Source organism: Thamnophis sirtalis, unplaced genomic scaffold (assembly GCF_051295495.1).
Source record: "Thamnophis sirtalis isolate CommonGarterSnake01/CBP01778 unplaced genomic scaffold, rThaSir2_p1.2 scaffold_1, whole genome shotgun sequence".
NCBI classification, from domain to species: Eukaryota; Metazoa; Chordata; class Lepidosauria; order Squamata; family Natricidae; genus Thamnophis; species Thamnophis sirtalis.
In genome coordinates, this window is record NW_028261381.1 from 163,800,305 (window position 1) to 163,824,968 (window position 24,664).

At 45.6% G+C, this 24,664-nt stretch overlaps 1 protein-coding gene across 3 annotated transcripts in view; it reads right to left on the minus strand.

Moving 5' to 3' along the window:
• Positions 1-1,327: 1,327 nt before the first annotated feature.
• ARHGAP45 (Rho GTPase activating protein 45) overlaps positions 1,328-24,664 on the minus strand; it is a 72,712-nt gene continuing 49,375 nt past the window's right edge. For 2 of the 3 annotated variants that reach the window (XM_087702493.1, XM_087702487.1), the window contains exons 11-23: positions 23,343-23,525; positions 19,832-19,969; positions 18,860-19,050; positions 16,255-16,412; positions 14,874-14,960; positions 13,455-13,535; positions 11,878-12,041; positions 11,394-11,582; positions 9,307-9,444; positions 6,240-6,466; positions 4,941-5,190; positions 4,738-4,831; positions 1,328-3,667 (exon numbers count right to left, since the gene is read on the minus strand). In XM_087702493.1, coding sequence (XP_087558619.1) covers positions 3,279-3,667; positions 4,738-4,831; positions 4,941-5,190; positions 6,240-6,466; positions 9,307-9,444; positions 11,394-11,582; positions 11,878-12,041; positions 13,455-13,535; positions 14,874-14,960; positions 16,255-16,412; positions 18,860-19,050; positions 19,832-19,969; positions 23,343-23,525 — 2,289 coding nt within the window. In that variant the 3' untranslated portion in view covers positions 1,328-3,278. The remainder of the gene's footprint in view (positions 3,668-4,737; positions 4,832-4,940; positions 5,191-6,239; positions 6,467-9,306; positions 9,445-11,393; positions 11,583-11,877; positions 12,042-13,454; positions 13,536-14,873; positions 14,961-16,254; positions 16,413-18,859; positions 19,051-19,831; positions 19,970-23,342; positions 23,526-24,664) is intronic. The other variant, XM_087702497.1, reaches the window with a different exon arrangement.

The following is a 24,664-nucleotide window of genomic DNA, read 5'->3' on the forward strand; positions in this document are numbered from 1 at the left end:
TTTATCTGAAAAGTTTTTCAAATGTTGAGCATCAGGCAGCGAGGACCAAGGTGAGTTATGATGGGAGCAACCTCCAATTCATTTTCCTATCTACTGATCTGATTCAGAGGAGATGCTAAGCCAGGGCAAGGTTAGACATAGGGCGATGGGTGAATCTATTCTAGACCAGAGGTTTAACTCTAGTTACAGAATCCCTTAACCGGATTGTACCTGTGGTTTATAGTAGGCTTAGTTACCACGGTGTTAGTTTGCATATCATCTGAGGATGGATTAAAGGGATGGATGGCTTTTAATCTGGGCTAAACCTGTGAATGTAGGGGGGGGGGGAAGGTGTGGCCTTGAAACAGGTTTGTGGCAATCATGGCTGCACCATTTCTCTTCCTCTGAAAGTATAGAAAGCAGTTGGGTGAGGCTCTTTGTCCGTTGACTCTAATCCTGATCAGGCCATTGGATTTTTAATTCTTTTTAATGAGACGTATCAAAAAAAAAATCCAGGAAGTATTCGCTAACCCAAAGATTCAATATATATATATATTGTTAGTCAAATATGACTGGCTGTGGTTTGCTTGTGTTTCTGGGTCTGGTTTCTTAATCACTGTTAAGTGGTAGCTTAGACTATCATTTAAATATGGTGTGGAGTGATCCTGGATCTTTGTCAAGCTACAATATTGTTTGAGTCTGATGTTACATTGTGTGAATTCAGCCAGCTGTCAACCATGATTCAGAACATGATTCAACATGACGTATGAGCAGACTCACTGTTTAGAAAAACAGCAGTCTAAAGGATTAAAACAGCATTTTTTAAATTTGGCACTTTTAAGATGCGTTAACACATCTTAAAGTTGCCTAATTTGAAAAACTCTGGATTATAAGGAAAGATCCCACATATGTCTTATATATATATGGACATATGAGGAAAGGTTGCAAGAATTTGGTATGTCCAGTCTAGTGAAAAGAAGGAGATGACATGATAGCAGCCTTCCAATATCTCGGGGGCTGCCACAAGAGGGAATCAACCTATTCTCCAAAGCACCTAAAGTCAGGACAAGAAGCAATGGATGGAAACTATCAAGAAGAGAAGCAACCTAGAATTAGGGGGAAATTTCCTGACAGGAAAATTAATCAGTGGAATGACTTGTGAGTGCTCCATCGTTGGAGGCTATTAAGAAGAAACTAGACAACCATTTGTTTAAAATGGTACAGGGTCTCCTGTTTGAGCAGGGTTGGACTAGAAGACCTCCAAGGTCCCTTCCAACTCTATTATTCAGAGTTTTTTTATGCAAAGAGTTCCCTAGGGAGCACTAAACACAGTTATTGGATGCAACTATCACTTCCCCAAATATAGTTTATTTTTTGATACAAGTCTTATAAAAAACACAAGTGTATAGAGCAGTTTAAAAGGAAACTAGCATCTCATTAAAATAAGCTTACTCATATCTATATTTAAATACAAGCTGCGGTTGAAGACTTGCACTTCAACTTTATTCACTCATTTTTCTCATCCACACCTCAAGAAAATACCCAAAAGCCTTCCTTGGCTGTTTGCTACCGTTCCAGCCTTCTCCAGAAGGCAAAATATTTCTTGCTGTGGTTTCCTTTTTCCCAGATAAATATGATATGCGTTTGCTTTAGATCAGGGTTTCCTCCTAAGCCATTTTAAGACCTGTGGACTTCAATTCCCAGAATTCCCTAGGCACCACTGACATCCAGAATCATTCCACAACATTCCTAGGCTAGGGAATTCTGGGAGTTGAAGTCCACAGGTCTTACAGTGGCCAAGACTGGGAAACAAGATGAATGCTATAATTCAATTATGTACAACGGACCTTTAAATGTAACGTAGCAGTTCCACTAGGCCTTTATTGTGAAATGCCCTCAAATCGTCCACAGTGGTTCTAAAAGCTGTTTAGGTGGCTTCAGAATATTTACCTCACAAATACCTTGCATTTCTTCTATAGATCTCAAGTGTCTTCTTAGAATCTGAATACTGGTGCGCTAAACTCTGGTGGATTTCTCCAGCAGATCCCACTTGAGAGTACAGGTAGCCTTTGCTTAGCGATCACAACTGGGACCAGCTACTCTGTCACTAAATACCTGATCACTAAGTGAAACAATCATTTTGGACTGGCTTCCACTACGGTTGTTAAGCAAATCACCGCAATCATGAATTGGAACCTCATGTGACTGTGACTTCTGATTTTACTGCCTTCTGCATTGTCTGCTTACCACAAGGTAGTTGCGGAGCACACAAATGTCGGCCACAGCCCTGCGGGATATTGTCATGGTCGAAAACATCCCCCCCCCCCCAGTTGCCAAGTGTCTGAATGACACGAGTGTGAGGACGTTGCTCAGGTTGTAAATGTGAGGACTGGTCACAATAAAGTTATTTTTTCAGTGACACTGTTAACTTTGAGCGCTAAATGAGATGATGGATAAGCAAGATCTCACACAAAGCCCCTTCAGCTGGCTCTATTGGCACTTTTCATACAGCTGTGCAATAAACATATGTCGCGCGCGCGCACACACACAGACACACACACACACCCTGATAGGATCAATCCACACCAACAACCCAACGCTGGTCCTCAGACCTCAGTAGGATTTGCACAAGTGGATTTCAGCCTTCAAGTAATCCGTCATCCAGCCAAGCTCATCCAGCATTTTGTCTGTACCCTGATTCTTAAAAATACCGTAGCATCCTGAAGTGGTTTTACTTAGAAACAAATATAATCTGCTAATGTTTAAACAAACATATCGGAATACCTAGGATCACAATGGGTGTATTGTTTCCTGAACGGGACGGGACCTCAAGGATGGGAGGGAGTGCAAAGGGACTCTCTCTGTGGCTCTTCTTTTGAAAGGGCATTGCTCAAGCTACTGCCCCCCCCTACCCCCACCCCCTTGTTTGGTTAGGACTATGCAGGAGGAAAGATGGGAGCGAGATCCAAAATTTCAGAAGGGCATTACGTTAGAAAAAAAGTGTCTTAAAGTTTAGATGTTGAGAGTCCTTCCAATGTCACTCTGGGCCTTAATGCCTCTCCTTATATGGTCTCCTCCCTGCCTTTTCACACAGAGTCCCCAGATGTCGTTTTGGTGTTGGAAAGAATTAAAAGCAGGCTGTTATGAATGAGGAGCCTGGTGAACCAGAAGGCCTCCAGAGGATGATCTTGAGAAGACAGTTGAAGACCATCTACCCCTTCACTGTCAGTCTCTGCAAAGGATTCACCGCTTCCCTCAACTGACATACTTTTTCATGCCAGGAAATCAAACACGTGTTCTTAGTTGATCAGTAAGTGTGAGAAAAGTGAATTGTTAGACTGGTTGGTGTTGAGGTCCACCAGAAGGCTTTCAACTTTCCCGTCGCTGTTCTCCTCATCACCTCCGCTCCTGAAGACAGCATCTCCTTCGGCCTCCCAGCAACCTTCTGCTGGGCCTAGGCGATGTAGGGGTGAAGTATCCTCAGGGTCCGATTGTTCCACACTGGGTATCTCCCTCAGGACACCTTCCTCACTGGCGTCCTCACCGAAGGGGCTCTCCTCCTCCCCGCTGGTCTCACTGCCTCCTGGCCCTGAGTTGGCCTGTGGGATTCCTTCAATGGCTGCCTCTGTGCCATCTTCTGGATCTGGATCTGGATCCGAATCCGAATCGATAAAGGGAGTGTCGGGTTCTAGAAGGAGAAGAAAACAACTCAATTGAACCAAGAGTGGGACGTCCAAGGGTTCCCTGTGACACAAATATGGCACCTCCTTGGCTTGTGATGCCAAAATTTCACCAGCTGAAGGAGAGGAGGCCCCAATGGCATCCACCTTAGAAATATTCCAATTTAGAAGAATTTCCAGCTTAGAGTCCTTTTGGGCAGTGGTGAGACTTGAATAACTTAACGAACGGTTCTCTGGCGGGGTAGGTGTGGCTGGTTGGTCATGTGACTGGGTGGGTGACGTCACTCATCACACCCAACCCCGCCTCCCGGCCACTTGCCTCAAAGGCAGATGTAGGATTGTGACTGGATTGGACCTGTAATAGATATGTGGACTAGGGGAAAGAACTTTGACTTTTAATTTTGGTGGGGAACACCACGGGACCTTCGGAGTCGGGTTTTCACCAGATATGCCCATATGGCATGCCTAATAAATCTGTGTAAATAAATAAATAAATAAATAAATAAATAAATAAATAAATAAACAAAACAAAACAAAACAAACAAATATAGGGACGCGGTGGCTCAGTGGCTAAAACGCTGAGCTTGTCTATCAGAAAGGTTGGCAGTTCGATGGTTCGAATCCCTAGTGCCGGGTAACGGAGTGAGCTCCCGTTACTTGTCCCAGCTTCTGCCAAACTAGCAGTTCGAGAGCATGTAAAAAATATAAGTAGGAAAATAGGGACCACCTTTGGTGGGAAGGTAACAGTATTCTGTGCACCTTCGGCGTTTTAGTCATGCCAGCCACATGACCACAGAGATGTCTTCAGACAGCGCTGGCTCTTCGGCTTTGAAACGGAGATGAGCACCGCCCCCTAGAGTCGGGAATGACTAGCACATATGCGCAAGGGGAACCTTTACCTTTAATAAATCTGTACTTTGAGGAACACCTAGGCCTCAGAGGTTTGATCGCATTGGGTCTGTTACTTTGAACCCTGACAACGGCATTCTAGCCCCTGCACCACCACAGCTCATCCTGTAAGAACATCACCCTTACAAGAATAACATGTCAAACATTAAAATGTGAGATTCCACCTCACCTCTGAATGAATCTCCATCAAGAGCAGCTTCTGTCTGTTCAGAGGTTGCTTCTAGATACTGGACTTCACTGTGGGGTTGTGTTCCTTCATCCTCCTGGATACATGGAAGTCAAGGCATTAGTGAGATGAACTCTTAAGATGAGAGGATGCTGATGCAAAGATTACCCCTGGCAACCACAGTGTCTCCAGCAGGTTCTACTCACCTGGTTCCTGACCAGCTCCTCATCTTCCCTGATCGTTTCTTCTGTGCTGTCTGGAGAAACGCCACTGGATTCAAAGACAGTAGCATAGAAATTTATGAGTGCCTCAACGATGCATGCCTGGTGGGGGTAATCCACCAAAGAAGAGAGGGAGATGGTAGCTTGGGTGGGTCGAGGCCGCATTAACGTGGGGCCAAAGACGATTCCCAGGTTGCTGGAAGACATTTTATTGTCCTCTTCAAGTTCTATAATCCTAGAATAGAATTGGACAAAGAGAAGAATGCAGACAATTTCATGAACTGGGTATGGCTAGTCTAGAGAAAAGGACTAGAATGTTCTGGCCTAGGCTTCCCAAGATCATGAAGCAGACTCCTTGTCCCAATAAAACCTCTCTTATTTAGGTTAAAGGGAATTCCTCTCCAGCAAAGTCCCGGCCAATAGTCTTTCATGAGATGTCACAACTACAGAACCTTTATTAGGCTTGGAGAATTGCCAGGCCGATATCTTCCAAACACCATGCTGTAGCAGCAATTACTCAGCAAGAAGTCGGGAACAGATCTTCACCCTAATGAGTTGAACTAATTGTCTCCTGCAAACTCCCCTCTCATTTCGCTCCTCTTTATTCCCTATGGGAGAGGCCATTCACTGTCCACCTGTGCCTTTACTCCTGAGTCGGCCCTTGTTCCTTAGCTGTTCCCTTCTCCTGGCAGGTCTGTGCATCGGGAACCGGCTCCAGCTGTTCTTCTGCCTCACTAATCTCCGACTCCTAAGGCAGCTGATAACTGTTGGACGGCCCTGGCCCCATCTCTGCCTCCGACACAGAGCACTCATCAGCGCCTTCCCCAGACTCCAGCACTGGTCCGTGTTCCTCCCCAACCTTTTCACTGTCTGAGTCTGCCACCAGCTCCACTGGCCGCTGGCAGGCCACAACATAGGGATCAGAGGTGGTATTCAGCAGGTTCTGACCAGTTCTGGAGAACCGGTTGCAGAAATTTTGAGTAGTTCGGAGAACTGGTAAACACCACCTCTGACTGGTCCCGCCCCCATCTATTCTCTGCCTCCCGAGTCCAAGCTGATCGGGGAGAAATGAGGATTTTACAGTATCCTTCCCCTGCCATGCCCACCAAGCCACGCCCACCAAGCCATGCCATGCCCACCAAGTTATGCCATGTCCACCAAGCCACACCCACATAACCATAAACTTTTTTGAATCCCACCACTGATAGGGATGGCATGATAGCGGTTGCAAATCACTTTTTTGCAATGCCTTTTTAACTTTGAGTGATCACTAAAGCAACTGACCTCTTCAGGTGCTGCATGATATACTTCAAGGTGGCCAAGTTCGTGCCTGGAAGCTCCTTGAGCAGCTCCTTCAGCTTTGTTACCATGGCTTTCTCCGACTCGCTGCTTGTGTCCACTGGCTCCCCAGTGCTTCTCCCTGCCCTGCTGTCGGAGCGACTCTGCAGGGTCTCCTTGGCCAGCCCCATAAGGCTGTTGTACATCCGGAAGGGCATGATTGGCTCTGGGAGCTGAAAGGAGGGAGAGTCACACGAAACTAAATCACATAGCATGACCGCTTGCTTACAAAACAATTCCCAAGAATCTGGATCCTGGATCAAAACTCATCACATTTCCCAGATGTATTTAGGAAGCCCATCAGAGCCTTCCCCAGACTCCAGGACTGGTCCATGTCCCACCCCACCCCAAGCTTTTCACTGTCTGAGTCTGCCACCAGCTCCACTGAAGCCCAGTTGAATTTGAAAGAAACAGTTTTTGATGTTACTTTGAACATTGGTGAAGATCCACCAAAGCTAACAAACACAGAACTCTTCTGCAAATGGACATTGAGTCTTTATTGATTAGCCCTTGGGCCACATCAAAGTGCAAAGTTCCAGAAACAAATTATTACTAAAATTTGATAAAAGCAATTTAAAATGAAATGTGATAAAATGCAATTTAAAATGGAATTGGAATAAAATGCAATTTAAAATGGAATTGGGATAAATACAGTCTAAAATGAAATGGGAATAGAATACAATAATTTAAGATATATCGTATTTTTTGAAGTATGACACACTGGAGTATAAGACGCACCAAGATTTTGAAGAGGTAAATTAAAAAATAATTTTTTTTTGCACTCTGCAGACCTTCCAAACCCTCTGCATGCCTCATTGTTTGTGAAAAACGGGGCACGCATAGCCTTTAGGAGGCTTGTAGAGTGCTCCTGGGGACGGGGGGGGGGGGGCAAAAATGAAAACAAATGTCCCATTTTTTAATAAAAACAGGACCTTTTTTGCCATAAAAAGGGCAAGCATAGCCTTTAGGAGACTTCTAAATGATCCAGGGGGCTGGGAGACCAAAAACAAGCAAAAAATGGCCCATTTTTCGCAAAAACAGGTCCATTTTTTGCAAAAAACCAGGGCATGCATAGGCTTTGGGAGGCTTGTAGAGTGCTCCTGGGGGCTGGGGGGGGGGGCAAAAACAAGCAAAAACCAACTCATTTTTTGCCCTTCCCAGCCCTTCCCACTTTGCAGGCCTCCCAAACCCTCTGCATTTTTGTGAAAGGGGCAGGATTTCGGGAGGCCAAAAATGCTGTATTCAGTGTATAAGATGCACCCAGATTTTCACCTTCTTTTTGGGTGGAAAAAGGTGCGTCTTATACTCCAAAAATACAGTAGATAAAATATGATAAAATTATATTTTGGTGTCACCCCTGCAATCTACCCCAATCAGTCCCACATATGCAGATCTCAAACGAACCATTTTGTTTAAATACTGTGCTGTGTTAAATGTTATTTTCCGGTTCTGGCTGCATATAAGGTAAGTGATTTTAATAAGGGTCATTCGATTGGGATGTAGACCAAGGGACCTGTCTCTCACCCCTTTATATAAGCAACAATCAAAGAGGATGTGAGCCAGGTCTTCTACCTCTGCTGCTCCGCAAATGCAAAGACTCTTCTGCACATTATTTAACTCTCTTTTAAAGGGTGCCATGGTGCAGAGGTGGGTTCCTACCGGTTTGGACCGGTTCCGCCGAATAGGTAGTAACTTGGCCAGGCAAGTGACTGTACCGGTTCTATTTGGAGTGCCACCATCTTTATTTTCTGTTCTGCACACGCGCAGAACAATCTTCAATGAAAAAATGCAATATTTTCCCTTTTTTAATGGTGTGCGCATGCCAATCTCAGAGAGGTCCCAGAAATGGGCCGTTTTTCACAAAAACAGAGGCATTTTTGCCTTCTCCAGAAACACTCTGCAAGCTTCAGCAGGCCTGGAGGGAAGGCAAAAATGCCTCAGTTTTTGGAAAAACGGCCCCGTTTTCTGCCTAGTTTTTGCGAAAATGTTTTTGCCTTCCTCTAGCCCTGCTGAAACCTGCAGAGTGTTTCTGAGGGCCGGGGAGGACAAACTGGGTAGTTTGCAGCCTAGCTCCGGTGAGGCGGGAGCCCCTCCCCCCCGGTCAAAACTTTTCCTAAGACTCTTTCCCAAGAGTCTGAAGCAAACTCCTTCTCCCGACAAAAAACCCTTTTATTAATTTACTGTGAATTCTGCTCATTCACATCCAGTAAAATCTTTCAAGGGAGGATTTACAGTCACAGACTTTATCTGGCTCGGAGAGCTGACAGGCCGATATCTGCAAAACTTGGCAAGGAGTCTTGGAGAGTCACAGGCCAATTAAGCAAACTAATTGTCTCCTGCAAACTCCCCTCCCATTTTGCTCCTCTTTTATTTCCTCTAGGAGGGGCCATTCATCATCCACCTGTGGCCTTACTCCCAAGTTAACCCCTGTTCTTTAGCTGTTCCCTTTATCTGGCAACTCTGCGCATGCGCACACTGGGAATAGGCTCCAGCTGTTTGTCTGCCTCACTGATTTCTGACTCCAAAGGCAACTAATAACTGGCATACGGCTCTGTCCCCCTCTCTGCCTCCGACACAGAGCCCTCATCAGAGCCTTCCCCAGACTCCAGGACTGGCCCATGTTCCTCCCCAACCTCCTCACTGTCCGAATCTGCTGCCAGTTCCACTGGCCGCTGGCAGGCGACAACAGAGAAACCCTATACCGTTTCAGACAAATAGTTGTCCAATCGTTTCTTTAAAACTTCCAGTGTTGGAGCATTCACAACTTCTGCAGGCAAGTCTTTCCACTGATTAATTGTTCCAACTGTCAGGAAATTTTTCCTTCGTTCAAGGTTGGAGAAATTTCCAGACAGTTAGAACAATTAATCAGTAGAACATAACTGCATTTCTAAGTGAACGGGGTACTCTCTTTCTCCTCCTCCTCTTGGGTTAAAAAACTTCCGGTCTTTCAATGGTAGGGCAGGTGCTCCACCTTTTGGCCCAAAGATTGGAATCGCTCTGCGGGCAGCCTCACCTGGCGAAGGTAGAGCTTCAGCACGTTGCTGATGTCGTGTGGTGAGGCCTGAGACAGCTCAACCAGCTCTTTCCCATTCTCAAAAGCCTGACAGAGCTTCTCCACGCGGGATTTCACTCCATTAACACGGTAGATGCCCTACGGAAGACAGAAAGGAGTATCAATGGGACAAAATGTTGCTATCATCTGGATTATTAGTATTATTTTTTGGACCAGTCCCTCTTTTGGATGTTCTTCTTTCAGGGATGCCCAGGTCAAACATGTACAGGATAGCAGGTATAAGTATAAACATGGACATGAACAAAGGCAATGAGTACAAATAAATGGGGACGGTAGGACAGGGACGTTAGGCACGCTGGTGCGCTTATGCACGCCCCCTGTACGGACCTCTTAGGAATGGGGTGAGGACCACGGTAGGCAGTTCGTAAGGTTGAAGTGTGTGGGGGTTAACAATAGAGTCACGTAGAGCAGTGGTCTCCAACCTTGGCAACTTTAATACCTGTGGACTTCAACTCCTAGAGTTCCTCAGCCAGCAAAGCTGGCTGAGGAACTCTGGGAGTTGAAGTCCACAGGTCTTAAAGTTGCCAAGGTTGGAGACCACTGAGGTAGAGCATTCCAGGCGTTTACATTTCCTTTGTTCATGTCCATGTTTATACTTCTACTGGTTATCTTGTACATGGTTGACAAACCAAATAAAACAAAAATAAGATTAAAGTAAAAGTGTACCACAGTAATTATAACGGTGTGATTGGGAAAAAAAATATTACAACCACCCCAAGCTTTTACAACAGAAGCTGGGCAACCATTTTACAGGGGTCGCGTGCCAAAAGCGGACAGGAAGAGAGCAAAAAATAACTTTGCTTCCCACTATTTAAATAGTGCGTAGAATTACTCCCCAGGCATTCTTCCTTTCTCTCACATGACAGATCAGAGTTAAACACAGCTTGTTTGCACTCTCTTTAGAACATGTACTGGAGGCCTTACAGCAGGGTTTCCCAATCTTGGCTGCTTTTTAGAGAGGTGGCCTTCAATTCCCAGACACTATGACTGGCTGGGGAATTCTGGGAGTTGAAGTCCATGCTTCTTAAACTGGCCAAAGTTGGAAAACCCCAGCAAAACAGAACACAGCCGAGCAAAGCACAACCAGATTCCTTTCCAGCAGGGGTGGGATTCAAAAATATTAGCAACTGGTTCTCTGCCCAATTGCTGGGCGGGTGTGGCCTATTTGGTCTCCTGCACCACAGCCGGAGGGAGAATTTTCACCCTCCCCAGGCTCCGAGGGCTTTCTTTGAACCCGTGACCCGACAAATGCGGGCATGACAAAAGCACGCCGACGAAACCGTGGCGCAAAAACAGCGATGTCATCAACGCGGCCACAACAGCACGCCGACAACAGCGCGCCGACAGAAGCGCGATTTAAGTTAAGGTAAGGGTTAGGTTTAGGGTTAGGTTTAGGTTTAGGTTTAGGGTTAGGGTTAGGTTCAGGGTTAGGTTTAGGTTTAGGTTTAGAGCATGCTTCTGTCGGCGCGCTGTTGTCGGCGCGCTTCTGCGCTCATTCGTCGGCGCGGTTTAGAACTCGCAGTTTTCTCACCGCGGTTTCATCGGGCGTGCTTTTGTCGAGTGCGCATTTGTCAGTGAACCCTTTGAACCCATTTCCAGACTTGAATTGTGAGCCGCCCTGAGTCCCCCCAGGGAAAAGGGCGGCATACAAATAAAGGAAATGAATGACTTCCAGAACTTCAGGGAGGCCCGTTTTTCGCCCTCCCAGAGGCTCACGTGGGCCCTGTACTTACCTGGCATCCAAAATGGTCTGCATGGAGACTCCTGGGAGGGGAGGGATGGTCAGCCAGTCCTTCCAACTACTGGTTCAGTGAACCAGATGTAAAATTAGCATCCGGTTCATCCGAACCGGTCCAAACCGCCTGAATCCCACCCCTGCTTTGGAGTGATCACTGCAGTCTTCGAAAACGAGGGACCATCAACTACTAGGATTCTAACTTGATGGCACAATTCCCAGGCTCTGGGGCAGAGGAAAACCTTCCCCTCTGTAAATACATTTCCTTCATTAATGGTGCTCCAGCTCTTACTTTTGTTTTCATGGCCCGCCTTTCGATCTCATTGATGCACTTTTTGACGATGAAGGGGATGCCATCAGTGCCGGTGTGGGAAGCCTGAGCAAAGTCCCGTCCAAAGAGCTGCAGTTTGCCTTGGAGTTTCTTGTGTCCGCACTGAATGGCCAGGGTCTCCAGGCATTTCTTGTGGCAGGCTAAGTAACACTGGGGAAGAAGGGGACGAAGCAAAGGAGGTGGAAGTAAAACAGATGTAGAGTTAGGGAGTTTGTGCAGTTCCAGAAAGAGCCACTGGGTGGCAATATGCCATTAACCAAAGGGCTTTCTTTCGTTGTTGTTGTTGTTGTTGTTGTTGTTGTTGTTGTTGTTAGGTAGTGTTTCCCAAGGCAGGTTGGGGAATTGTGGAACTAAATGAACTGTCGTAAGTCGAGGACTACCTGTATCTCTGAGGGGTGCCTCTACTTTTTGTACTGTCTCCCCTTTACCCAAGCACCCATCCTACCTCTTCACATTCAGCTCCCTGGAAGTAAACGTAACTGTTGCACTCCCGGCATTTTGAGGGGGTCCGCAGCTTCCTCAGCCGGTGGGTTTGGGCAGCTCGGGACAAACTGATATGCCGGAAAGGGCCGGTGGGCGTAGAGATACCTGGAGTCATTTCATTAATACCTGGTAACCAGAAATTTTTTTAAAAAAAGGCAAAGGCTGAAACACCAACCAAATCTGCAGTTTATTATTAGATTTATTGTTAAATATTTTTATCCTGCCATTATTTTTTTTAATAAGTACCGTATTTTTTGGAGTGTAAGACGCACCAAGATTTTGAAGAGGCAAATTAAAAAAAAAAAGTATTTGCAACCTGCAGACCTCCCAAAATTGGCACTTTTTTTGCCAAAACAGGCTCGTTTTTTCATCAAAAAAAAAGGGCATGCATAGTGTTTAGGAGGCTTATAGAGTGCTCCTGGTGGCTGGGTGGGCTAAAATGAGCAAAAAACAGGCAGTTTTTCACTCATTTTTGCCCTCCTGAGCCCCCAGGAGCACTCTGGAAGCTTCCTAAAGGCTTTGCACGGCCATTTTTGCAAAAGAGGCAAAAAAATGCTGTATTCAGTGTATAAGACGCACCCAGATTTTCACCCCCTTTTTTGAGGGAAAAAGGTGCTGTTTCATTTCTTTTTCTCTGATTATACCAGGGGTATCAAACTCAAGGGCCAGGGGTTGGAGCCAGCCCAAGGGGCGCTTAGATCTGGCCTGTAGGGCTGCCATGGAAACAGCAAAGAGCCGAGCCGCGGTGCCTCTGCCAGTGAAAACAGAGCTTGTAAGGGCTGCAGGAGGCCTTCTGGAGCTCCGTTTTTGCTGGCAGAGGGTTGCAGGAAGCCATCGCAGCCGAAAATGGAGCTCGGGAGCCCGTTTTCGCTGGCAGAGCATTCGGCCCACCACAAGAATTACCTGAAATGAGTGGCGTTGAGCTAGCCACGCCCACCCTGACACACACACACACACACACACACCAAGGTCAAACACAACCCTGATGTAGCCCTCAATGAAATTGAGTTTGACACCCCTGGATTATACGAATCTGGATGGGGAGGAGCCAAGTGAAGTGAACTAAAAGTTACAGTTGTATACAATGCACAGTATTCCAGGACAAAATATAGAACTAAAAAAACCAAAGGAAATGTAGGATTTAGCCTTCCCCACCACACCTTACCTGCTGGAAGAAATATATAAGGACCTGCTCCATCCCAGTGTTTTTCAATCTTACCAACTTTATAAGTTGGGTAAACTGGGAGTCCACCAATCTCAAAGTTCCTGAGGTTGAGAAACACTGCTCCAGCTTCTAGTTGTGGATCTTAGGCCCATTTTACTGATTTTCCCCTTAAGTCCCTCCTCTGCAAGCAAGGCTCTCCAACCTTGGCAACTTTACGACTGGTGGACTTCAGTTCCCAGAATTCCATAAGCCTCAGCAGGCTGAGGAATTCTGGGAATTGAAGTCCACCAGTCGTAAAGTTGCCAAGATTGGAGACCCCTGCTCCACAGGGAAGAATTTTATGACTAGTTTTATATCGTTCCACTAATACGTACTCTGTTCAAAGGAAGGTGAATTCCCATCAGGTTCTTCTTTAGGGGACAGCGATCCATTTGAAGGCATCTGAGGAAACTCACCTAACCAAGAGACAACCTCCATTTTAGAATTTATCAAATTGGATCCCAGACAGGAGAAAAAGGAAAACAGAAAGATGTCAAAGGCAGTCCTATCTAGGGGTCAACATGTGTCCCAGGAAAAAAAAAGAGGGGGGAGAGCTTAACCATCACACCACAGTGTACGGTTTCTGGATCACACCTTGCAAGAATTCCCCCCTCCCCCCAATGTTCAAGCTTTGGGCTTTTGAGATTTGCCATAAGGAAAACTCCATAGTCTGGAAGAATCTTGGGAGTTTTGGGAGACCCAGAAAGTTGGAATATGTAGAATCCGGCTGAATTTCCAGGTTTTGTCTCAACCACAAACGTTATTAGTCATTTTAGCAGAAATGCCCCCTTGGAGGGTAGCCTATCTTCAACTCAAAATGTCTTCTTGAGTGATTGAAGGGTAGAAACTAGTTGTTTTTCTAAAGCTCCCTGAATTTAATGACTCTTTCCATCGCTGCCAGCCAGGAGTGAAATGCTATCGGTTCGGGCCAGTTTGCCCGAGCCTGTAGTAAAAAATAAAGCTTTAAAAAGTTTTTAAAAGTTCTGACGATCAACTGTACGACAATCAGCTGCGCCTGATTATCTGTGAGGTTCCTGCTTGTTGCAGGGGCCATTTTGTGTGAATGCTGCTGTTGCATTGTGTGAGACTCAATTGTGCAGCTTTTGTGTTATTTTTGTGTAAAGTGTGATCGTTGGTATTTGAGCTGTGACTCTGTGAGGTTCCTGCTTGTTGCCGGGGCCATTTTGTGTGAAGTCCAGCTGCTTTTACATTGTGTGTGAGTCAGTTGTGCAGCCATGGCCACCCGGTCACATGACCACCAAGCCACGCCCACCCAGTCACATGACCACCAAGCCACGCCCATAGAACCGGTAGGGAAAACCTTTGAATTTCACCACTGCTGCCAACGTGGGAGCGTGTGCATTGATCAAATATGAATCAAATGAATGAATGAGTGAGAAGGAATGAATATAGCAATAGCAATAGCAGTTAGACTTATATACCGCTTCATAGGGCTTTCAGCCCTCTCTAAGTGGTTTACAGAGTCAGCATATTGCCCCCAACAATCCGGGTCCTCATTTTACCCACCTCGGAAGGATGGAAGGCTGAGTCAATTCTGAGCCGGTGAGATTTGAACAGCCGAACTGCAGAACTGCAGTCAGCTGAAGTAGCCTGCAGTGCTGCACTCTAACCACTGCACCACCTCGGCAATATATTGATGCAGGTAGACAATGGATATTTTATTAGATTCTTTTCAGCTCAGACAGATCCTAATGGAACTTGCACAATCCATAGGTCAGAAGATGGGAAGATACCTGGGCTTGTGGCAGGGGATTCCAGACTGTCCTTGGTCTCTGTGATGGCTGGTGGCCATGATTTGTGTACCTGGTGACCTCGCCCACCTAAGGAGCCAATGACAAGGCAGATTTCATTCCTGCATGCGCAGAGTCAAACAAGAGGTTAGACCTTTGCAATGCTGACCGGTTCTTTGAAACAGGGAAGCATCTCCCACAGCTGGGTCTCGGTTAGTGCAGATAGGGAATCTCATGAAGGGGCTGCATTATTTTGACCCGCACTACAGATCGTCCTCGGCTTACGGTCACAATTGAGCCCAAAATTTCCGTTGCTAAGCAAGGCGGTTCTTAAGTGAGCTTTGCCCCATTTGCCCTAGTGGTTAAGCAGCAAATCGCTGCGGTTGTTAAGAGAAATTGCAGTCGTTAAGTGAATCTGGCTTCCTCCAGATTGTAAAATGGGGCATGGCTCACCTAACAAAAAGCTTACTTACAGTAATGGAAATTCTGGTTGCAATTGTGGTCATAAGTTGAGGACCACCTGCCCCTTCTTTTTCAAGCAGCTCCTATTGCTTCTGACCGCTTCTGAGATCAGACTGGAGCTTTCTCCAGTAATGAGCGATAATGAATCTTTGAGTCAGAGGAAAAACCCCAGCATGAAATTATTCGTTCCTGTTGCACATCCCGTTTCTGTCTCCAGGGTCTCTGTTTCTAGTCATTGCTGGCCTCTTCCAGGTGATCAAAAGTAACAGATGTTCCTTGCCTGGAGAGTAATGTTCACAGAATAAGATATGGGAGGAATACTATTCGAATCCTGGAACAGGTAAAGGTAATCTAAGCTGGGCTCAGTCATGAATAGAATAACAGGGTTGGAAGGGACCTTGGAGGTCTTCTAGCCCAACCCCCTGGTTAGGCAGGAAATGGTTATCCAATTTCTTCTTAAAAACCTTGTTCTGACCTTGGCTTCATAAGCACACCAACGTGCCCACCGTCCCTGTCCTAACAACCCCATTTATTAAAATCCATTTCGTGTATTCATAATCTTGTATGTACTTATATCTATTATACACAAAGGGAAAATTGCCGCGGCTGTGTTTATTCGGCACCTGAGTGAAACATTTAGCGGATTTTTCGGTCGGCACCCGAATTGTTTGTGGTCTGAGCTGTTCGGGACCCGAGGTCCCACTGTGCATACATACATACATACATGCATACATGGTTTGCATTTGGGAGCAAATTCATGCTAAATTTACTGGCAATCCTACAAGGGAGGGATCAGAATGGTACACCTGGAAGCCAAGTCCTGCTGGAGACGTTACCCATGCTATAAAACCAAGGGGTCATATACAGGGCGGGAAGGGCGCAGAAATCCAGCTTCAGCAGAAAAGCTAGGCTGTCTCCTCACCTCGTTTTTCAAGCTGGGTGGGACGGCTCTGAGGATCTCGGCCTGTGGCTGTGTCGCCCTCGGAGGCTGCTCCATCTTTACTGGAGGTGTCAGAGCTACTCGTTCCTGTGAATTCAGGAATACTGTAGCTGCCTTTTCTTGCCCGAGGCACCGGAGAACTGTTGAAGAGGGAATACAGGTAATTCCTCGGCTTATGACCGGTCGTTTAACAACTGAACCTAACTTAAAAGTTACACGGGACACCCCTCCTCCAAAGGGAACCTAGAACTCAGATTCAAAGTTCTGATGGCTGTCTGGCCCAATATTCATGCGACCGCCATCTTTGACACGCAGTGATTGGTCTGCATTCATGGCTTGTTTGCAGTGCCTTATCATCACACGACCAATTTCAACATTTTGTGCTGGAAGCTGGGGTTTACTTCCAGTTTCTTCCCCCCCCCCCCCCGCAAAAACCCCACTCAATGTAGATACAGGTAATCCTTGACTTATGACTATTAGTGTTGTCACCGTTCAAAATTCCAACGGAGCAGAAAAACGTGACTTACGACCAGTTTTTAAACTTATGACTGTTGCAGCATCCTCATGCTCACTTGATCAAAAATTCGGGCATTTCGCAACTGGCAAGTATGTATTTATGACAGTTGCATTGCCCCGGAGGGTCACGTGATCACCATTCGTAACTTTCCCAGCTGCCTTCCGACAAGCCAAGTCAATGGGGGAAGCCAGATTTGCTTAATGACCGCACAATTCATTTAACAAGTGCGATGATCTATTTAATGGGGAGAACCAGGTTGCAAAAGGGGGCAATACTCAATAACTGCCTTGCTTAGCAACAGAAATGTTGGGCTCCACTGCGGTCGTAAGTCGAGGACTGCCTGAATGCTTAACTGAGGACTGTTGCAATTGCTTTATGACCACCGTCTTTGCTTAATGGCTGCCTCCAAAAAATGCTGTACAATTGGGTTGATCACATGGGTGCCTCAGCTAAAGACAGTCATGACATACAATGGAAATTCTAGGCATCATTACTGTCATAAGTTGGGAATATCTGTATTGCAAAAGAGCTGAATGGAAGCAAAGATAATCCTTTGACAAGACATCCCCTCAATCCAGCTTTAGCAAACCCATCTGTTAGCAACAGTGGTGGGATTCAAATTATTTAACAACCGGTTCTCTGCTCTAATAACCAGCCGGGTAGGCGGGGGTCAGTGGTCATGTGACTGGGTAGGCATGGCCAACTCAACGTCACTCAGGTCGATGAGTACTTCGCCTTAGCTGTAACAGTGTAATAAGGGTTAACTGGAGAGGCAGTTTCTGTAATCAGGGCAATAAAGATTAGGCCAGAAACAACAGCAGAATGTTTCCTTCCTGCCTTCCTTACAGGATTAGCCCTGTAAAGTGAGAAAAAAATAAAAGATTTCTTCCAACTGCTTAGAAAGTTACCAAACGGTTCTCCTGAATAGGTGCGAACTGGCTGAATCCCACTACTGCTTAGCCACCATTCTCAGGTCTAGGATTCCCTGGCCACTGAATGACTCGTCCTTGAAGTCAGAACTTCATAAATTGTATGTGGGCAGGACAAGACCTTTGAGTCAGTTCAAGTTCAACTGTAGAAACACAGTTCATATATCTATAGGACCATATGTCTATTACAAGGAGCAATCCCTTATTTCAGAAATATTATTATATGAATTTATTTTTGCAAAAATGCACTTTTTGCCCCTTATTTTGGTCGTTCAACTTTTTACTGTAGAAATGGCAGTCTTTCGCATTCAAGTGAAAAAATACGAAAACTGAGTTCTTTTTCTATTGTACGTTATCCTGATTGATTGTCGATATTTTTATTACACTATACATCTCTGTAAAGCTTTTCTTGGTTTTGCTCTTCAATTTTCCTTTGTTAAGCAAAGTTACAAACAATGACATTGTTTTATCCTTATGAACTCTCTTTCAGATTTGCCTCTTTCTCAAATTTGTCCTTTATTCCCCCCCCCCCAAAAAATATGGGCTCTGTAATTATAGCCAATGTGAAGTAATCATTTCTAATTTATACCAGGGGTAGTAAACCTTTTTATACCTACCGCCCACTTTTGTATCTCTGTTAGTAGTAAAATTTTCTAACCACCCACCGGTTCCACAGTAATGGTGATTTATAAAGTAGGGAAGTAACTTTAATTATAAAATTTATAAAGCAGAGTTACAGCAAACCCCTATCGCCCACCATGAAAGCTGGAATGTCCACTAGTGGGCAGTAGGGACCAGGTTGACTACCACTGATTTATACCATATTAAATATTATTAATACGTTGACAATTTTTGTAAAGGCCCTGGGAGCGCTATATCATGATTATGAACCTGGTTCATGTCTATATGCTATATAGGAATAATTTGGGGGTGGGGATCAGTAGGAAGCAGTCCTGATTTCAGAGAGATTGGTTGGCAAACAGTTTGAGGGGATAACTTCAATTCCCATAATTCTTTGAGGATGCCATTTGGAATTCTGGAATTTGTGGTCCCAACATCTCTGGGGAAGGCTGTTCAAAACAGAGGCCACCAGGACTGATTAGGATTTGTCATGAGTATTAGCATTAGTGCCAAACCCTACCAGTTGTTGCTTGACACGTAGGGCTCAAAATCATACTGTGTCTCAGGTTCGTCTCCCAGCTGCAACCGCTTGACGTGAGAGGCATACTGTTGCCCGGGATCATAGAGTTTGCTGCTCTCGCACAACGTCTGAAAATAGACAGGCAGTGGGGCTGTCTGCATGTGCATGATTTGATAGAAGGAAATGGTAGCCTGGAATCCGGAAGTCAAAGAAAAGAAGAAATGGGAGAAACATGTCAGAGAAAAGGATGAAATATATGAATAAAATCATGGGGGAAAACCTATCTATGAAGTCGCTAAGAGTCAACCCCAACTTATATATTATCAGTCATTAATATGAATAAAACTTCTCCAGTGTGGGCATCACAAGATGAAAACCCACAAAAACCCATTACCAGAATTCTGCACAAAAACCTTTGTGACAATCTTAGCTCCCACCTGGACACAAACTAAGTTTCTAGTTCTGGCAACAAACGTGTCTGTCAGGTTTCCAAGTAATAGCCCCGTAAAAAGCAGAACTCCGAGGCAGGCAGATTCCTCAATGAACAGTTTTATTGGAGATATCACATCGGCACAAACTGGTGAAAATTGACTCTGAAATTTCCCACGGTTTTCACCTGATTAAAAAGTGAAAATTCCCTCTTCCCCCAAACAATCAGTCACATTGTCCAATCAAGGTGCTGGCCAGTTGCCTGGTTTACTTCACCCCTCCTTTCTCCAGCCTTTGGTTCCCACAGGAAACTATTTTGTTTTGGCTACAACGCCCCCCCCCCCCCAATCTAACTATGTTCCCCCTCTCTATCCCTTCTTCGCATCGTGGCAACCCTGAAGCCTCCAAAATGGCCTCAGCTAGGTTCGCTTCAGAGTTGACAGTATCCTTCAAAGAACATGGATCAGAGTGAGTTTGCTTTCAGCTTCTTCTTAAGCACCAAAGGGCTGAACCCCCTTGGTGGGATGGCCCAGCCAAACTCACCGACTTTATGACCTGGTCGCTCTGTTTGACCACCTCATGGAGTTGCCGAAGTGCTGTCACTTTGGTGTCCTCCAACTCCTGCTTCTGGGTGTTGGCATCTGCGATGCAGGTCCGGTATGTTGCCATGGCTTCTTCAGCCTGAATCAGCAAAGGACAGAGAAAATGGCTAACAAGGATAGATGAATTCAGCATTAGACTCCCCCGCAAGGACATAATTTCTGTGCCTCAGGAAGAACATTGCTCAAAAAGGTGGAATGAGATGGCATTTCACCAAGAATCTCTGTTTTAATTAGTTTCTCTTTTTCAATGTCCAAAACTTCCAGTCCCCAAATCTTCTATTTGGGGATTCTTGTAAACATGTCTGGAATCTGAGACTAAGATGAAGGTTACCTGAGGGCAGAACAAGAAGCAATGGGTGGAAACTAATTAAGGAGAGAAGCAACTTAGAACTGGGGAGAAATTTCCTGACAGTTAGAACAATTAATCAGTGGAACAGCTTGCCTCCAAAAGTTGTGAAAGCCTCAACACTGGAGTCTTTAAAAAGATGTTGGATAGCCATTTGTCTGAAACAGTATGGGGTTTCCTGCCTAGGCAGGGGGTTGGACTAGAAGACCTCCAAGGTCCCTTCCAACTCTGCTATTGTATTGTATTGTATTGTATTGTTATTTTTACTAAATGTCTTCTATTTTGCAGATATGAACAGTTACAAAACACTTGGAAGGCTGATCCTCTTATCCTCTACGCTTCCTCAAAATAGTTTCTTAGTTTATCTCTTGGGAGGGTGGCAGATTGATATACTTCCAAATAATTATAGGGGGCAGACATCCCCTTATACTTTTTCATTTCTAAGAAAGCCTCTTGGTCCAAATGTATTATTGGAAATAAAGGTTATCTTTAAGACCAAAGCTTGCTTTAATACACTTACCGTTTTAAAGAATATTAACTTATTAAAGTAAGAGGAAGTTTGTGTCTGGGTAAGCATCAAGATTGACGGACCGACAGATGTAAGAGGAAGTGTGTCTGGTGTGCATCAATATAGACTGAAGCTTGTTTTGGTATATACATATACATAAAATAAGAGGAAGTATGATGTCTGCTGAATAGCAAGATGCCAGTCCTTTAAAAATAACTTTTCATATTGATACTATAGAGCAGTGGTGGCTAACCTTTTTGTCATTGCGTGCCCAAAGCGCTCACATGTGCATGTTCAACAGCGTATCCACGCACACACCCATAATGCAATGCGTGTGCAACACCCCCCACACACATGTGAGTGCGACCTCCCCCCCCTCCACCATGCACATACCCCCTACCCATGACATGTTTTGGGCCTAGCAAGCCTCCCTGCAGCCTCCTGAGACCAAAAACGGGGCATGAGGGGGCACACACCCCCGTGCTCACCCCGACCCCTCTGCATAAGGGTACATCTCCTGCATGCACCCTGCCCTTGCACATGCACGGCAGAGACCTGAAAATCAGCTGGCCGGCGGGAAGCGCGGGTACATACATGGGGGAGCTGAGCTGGGGTGACAGCTTGCGTGCCACGGCTATAGTTTTTATCAACAGATTACACTGGGGAGGAAGTTCCTATAATAGGAATCTCCAAAGCTAGCAACTTTAAGAGCTGTGGACTTCAACTTCCAGAGTTCTCCAGCCAGCCACCCCTGGTCCTTAACCATCCACTTGTAGCAGAAAACTGGGTCAGATATTAGATAAGCAATTTTAAGCTGCTTGGTTATTTCCAACTTGTACAGAAGCCAGGGAGAAACCATTTTGGGGACTGAGTGCCATCTTTCCTTTTGCAGTTGCTGTTTGGGTCTTTATAAGCTTGAAGCCTTTGAAGCAGGAATACTCACAATAAAATGTCAAGATGGTTGCCAGGATGATGTGATCAAACATGAGCCTGCTTTATGTGTGGTGATATGCATTAAAACCACACCATCATGACTGCTACACTCTTTGGATGTCCCTGCTTTGAAGACTTTTAATAGCAACAACACTTACTTACATACCGCTTCACAGTGCTTTACAGCCCTCTCTAAGCGATGTATAGAGTCAACCTATTGCCCCCAACACTTGGGATCCTCATTTTACCAATCTCAGAAGGATGGAAGGCTGAGTCAACCTTGAGCTGGTGAGAATTGAACTTCTGGACTGCTGGCAGCCGGCAGTCAGTTGAAGTCAGTTGCAGCATTTAAACATGTCACTTGAAAACAAAATCATGACACCGTATTTCACTTATAGTGCTTTGGCCATGCTGTGCAGGGGAATTTACTGGAGAAAGCAATTTTGTTTGGAAGAGTTAGCAGTAAAAGGAAACCAGGTCGTCAAAGAACATGGTGGCTGGATACTATCAAAGCTGACTCCAGCCAAAGAGTAGAGAAACTCAAAGAAATAGCACAAGATCGGAAGAGGTGGAGAGACCTGGCTTATAGAATCGCCAAGAGTCGGACTTGACTGAATGGATAACTGTTCTGACTGAGGCTTCCCAAGAGCATGAAGCAAACTCCTTGTCCCGACAAAAAACCCTTTCATTCACATCCAGCAAAGTCTTTCAAGGGAGGATTCACAGACCTTATCTGGCTTGGAGAGCTGACAGGCCGATATCTGCAGAACTTGGCAAGGAGTCTTGGAGAGTCACAGGCCAATTAAGTGAACTAATTGTTTCCTGCAAACTCCACTCCCCTTTCGCTCCTCTTTTATTTCCTCTGGGAGGGGCCATTCACTGTCCACCTTTGGCCTTACTCCCAAGTCGACCCCTGTTCTTTAGCTGTTCCCTTGCGCATGCGCACACTGGGAACAGGCTCCAGCTGTTTGTCTGCCTCACTGATGTCTGACTCTGAAGGCAGCTGATAACTGGCATATGGCTCTAGCCCTATCTCTGCCTCTGACACAGAGCCCTCATCAGAGTTCAGTTCAGTTTATTATATTTATATGCTGTCCTTTTCCCCCGAAGGGGACTCAGGGCGGCTCACAACTCAAACCAGGGAAGGGGGATACAGACAAAAAATTTAAAAAACAAGACATAACAATGCATAATTTAAAACACAACAGTCATACCATTCGAGACGGGGGCAACAGCTCTTTAGCCCCAGGCCTGTCGGAACAGCCAGGTTTTAAGGGCTTTGCGGAAGGCCTGGAGGGTGGTGAGGGTTCGAATCTCCACGGGGAGTTCGTTCCAGAGGGTCGGAGCAGCCACAGAGAAGGCTCTCCTCCGGGTAGTCGCCAGTCGACACTGGCCGGCGGATGGAATTCGGAGGAGGCCTAATCTGTGGGATCCTCCTCAGAGCCTTCCTCAGACTCCAGGACTGGCCCAGGTTCCTCCCCAACTGTCCAAATCTGCTGCCAGCTCTGCTGGCCACTGGTGGGCCACAACAATAACATCACTACCAACAAATCAGGAGATGAGAAAACATGATTCTAAGCGCAAGGTCAGTGCCACCCAAAGTTCACAACAATCCATCCCAAATTGCTCCCACATTCCAGGTTCTGTTGGACCTCATCTACCCACCTTGTTTCGGGCTTCTTCTTCCAGCCGTCTCTTCTTGTCCAAGTTCTTCAAAGTGGCCGAGCTGTTGCTGGACACCAGCTGATCCTCTTCTGCTTTGGCCATCACGTGCCGGGCCTTGTCACACTCCTCCGAGCGTTGCATGTACATCTGCTTGGCCTTACGCAAGTTGTTCTCAGCCTCTTGCTAGAGCAGGAAATGCAAAGCATCATCCCTCTTGCAAACATTTCATCGCCAGACTAAGCTACAGCATCAGTGCCTACGTCTGCAAGGGGTGGCCTTTGAAGAAAACCTGATGAAATGTGTGGATGGCCTTGGGGGAAAGAGGGGAAGAGGTGCTGCCTAAAAAAACCATCGGATAAGAGAGGCAGGAGCCCCCAATTGGTTTATGGGCCAGAGAAGGAAACTAGGCCCCACCTCCTGGATCAAGCAATTGTAAACAGTGGCGGGAAATTTATGCCTTTCAGACTTGATTATGTCAATGTAGCCTTACAATAAAGTAATATTAGCTCATTTACAGGTAGTCCTCGATTTAGGACCACAATTGAAGGCAACGTTTCTGTTGCTAAGCAAGACAGTTTTAGTGAGTTTTGCCCTATTTAATGACCTTTCTTGCCACAGTTAAGTGAATCACTGCAACTGTTAAGTTAATAACATGGTTGTTAAGCGAATCTGACAGACTTTGCCTGCTAGAAGGTCATAAAAGGTGGCCATGTGACTCTGGGATACTGAAACTGTCATAAATACATGCCAGTTGCCAGGTGTCCAAATTTTGATCCGGAGACCATAATTCTGGTCATAAGTGTGGAAAAACTGTCATGAATCACTGATTTCAGAGCCGTTGTAACTTTGAACAGTCACTAAATGAATGGTTGTAAGTCGAGGACTACCTGAAGTCATGTCTCTGGTTTACCTGGGCTGACTCTCCCCAGTTCCTCTCACTACAGTGATTCTTTCTTATTTGTTTATTTACTGGGGTTTCTATGCTGTTCCAGTCCAATATCACAGTTGAATCTTGAATGTCTAGAATAGAATAACAGGTAGGAAGGGACCTTGGAGGTCTTCTAGTCCAACCCCCTGCTTAGGCAGGAAACCCTACACCACTTCAGACAAATGGCTGTCCAATCTCTTCTTAAAGCCTTCCAGTGTTGGGGCATTCACAACTTCTGGAGGCAAGCTGTTCCACTGATTAATTGTTCTAACTGTCAGGAAATTTCTCCTCAGTTGTAAGTTGCTTCCCTCCTTGATTAGTTTCCACCCATTGCTTCTTGTCCTGCCTTCAGGTGCTTTGGAGAATAGCTTGACTCCCTCTTCTTTGTGGCAAC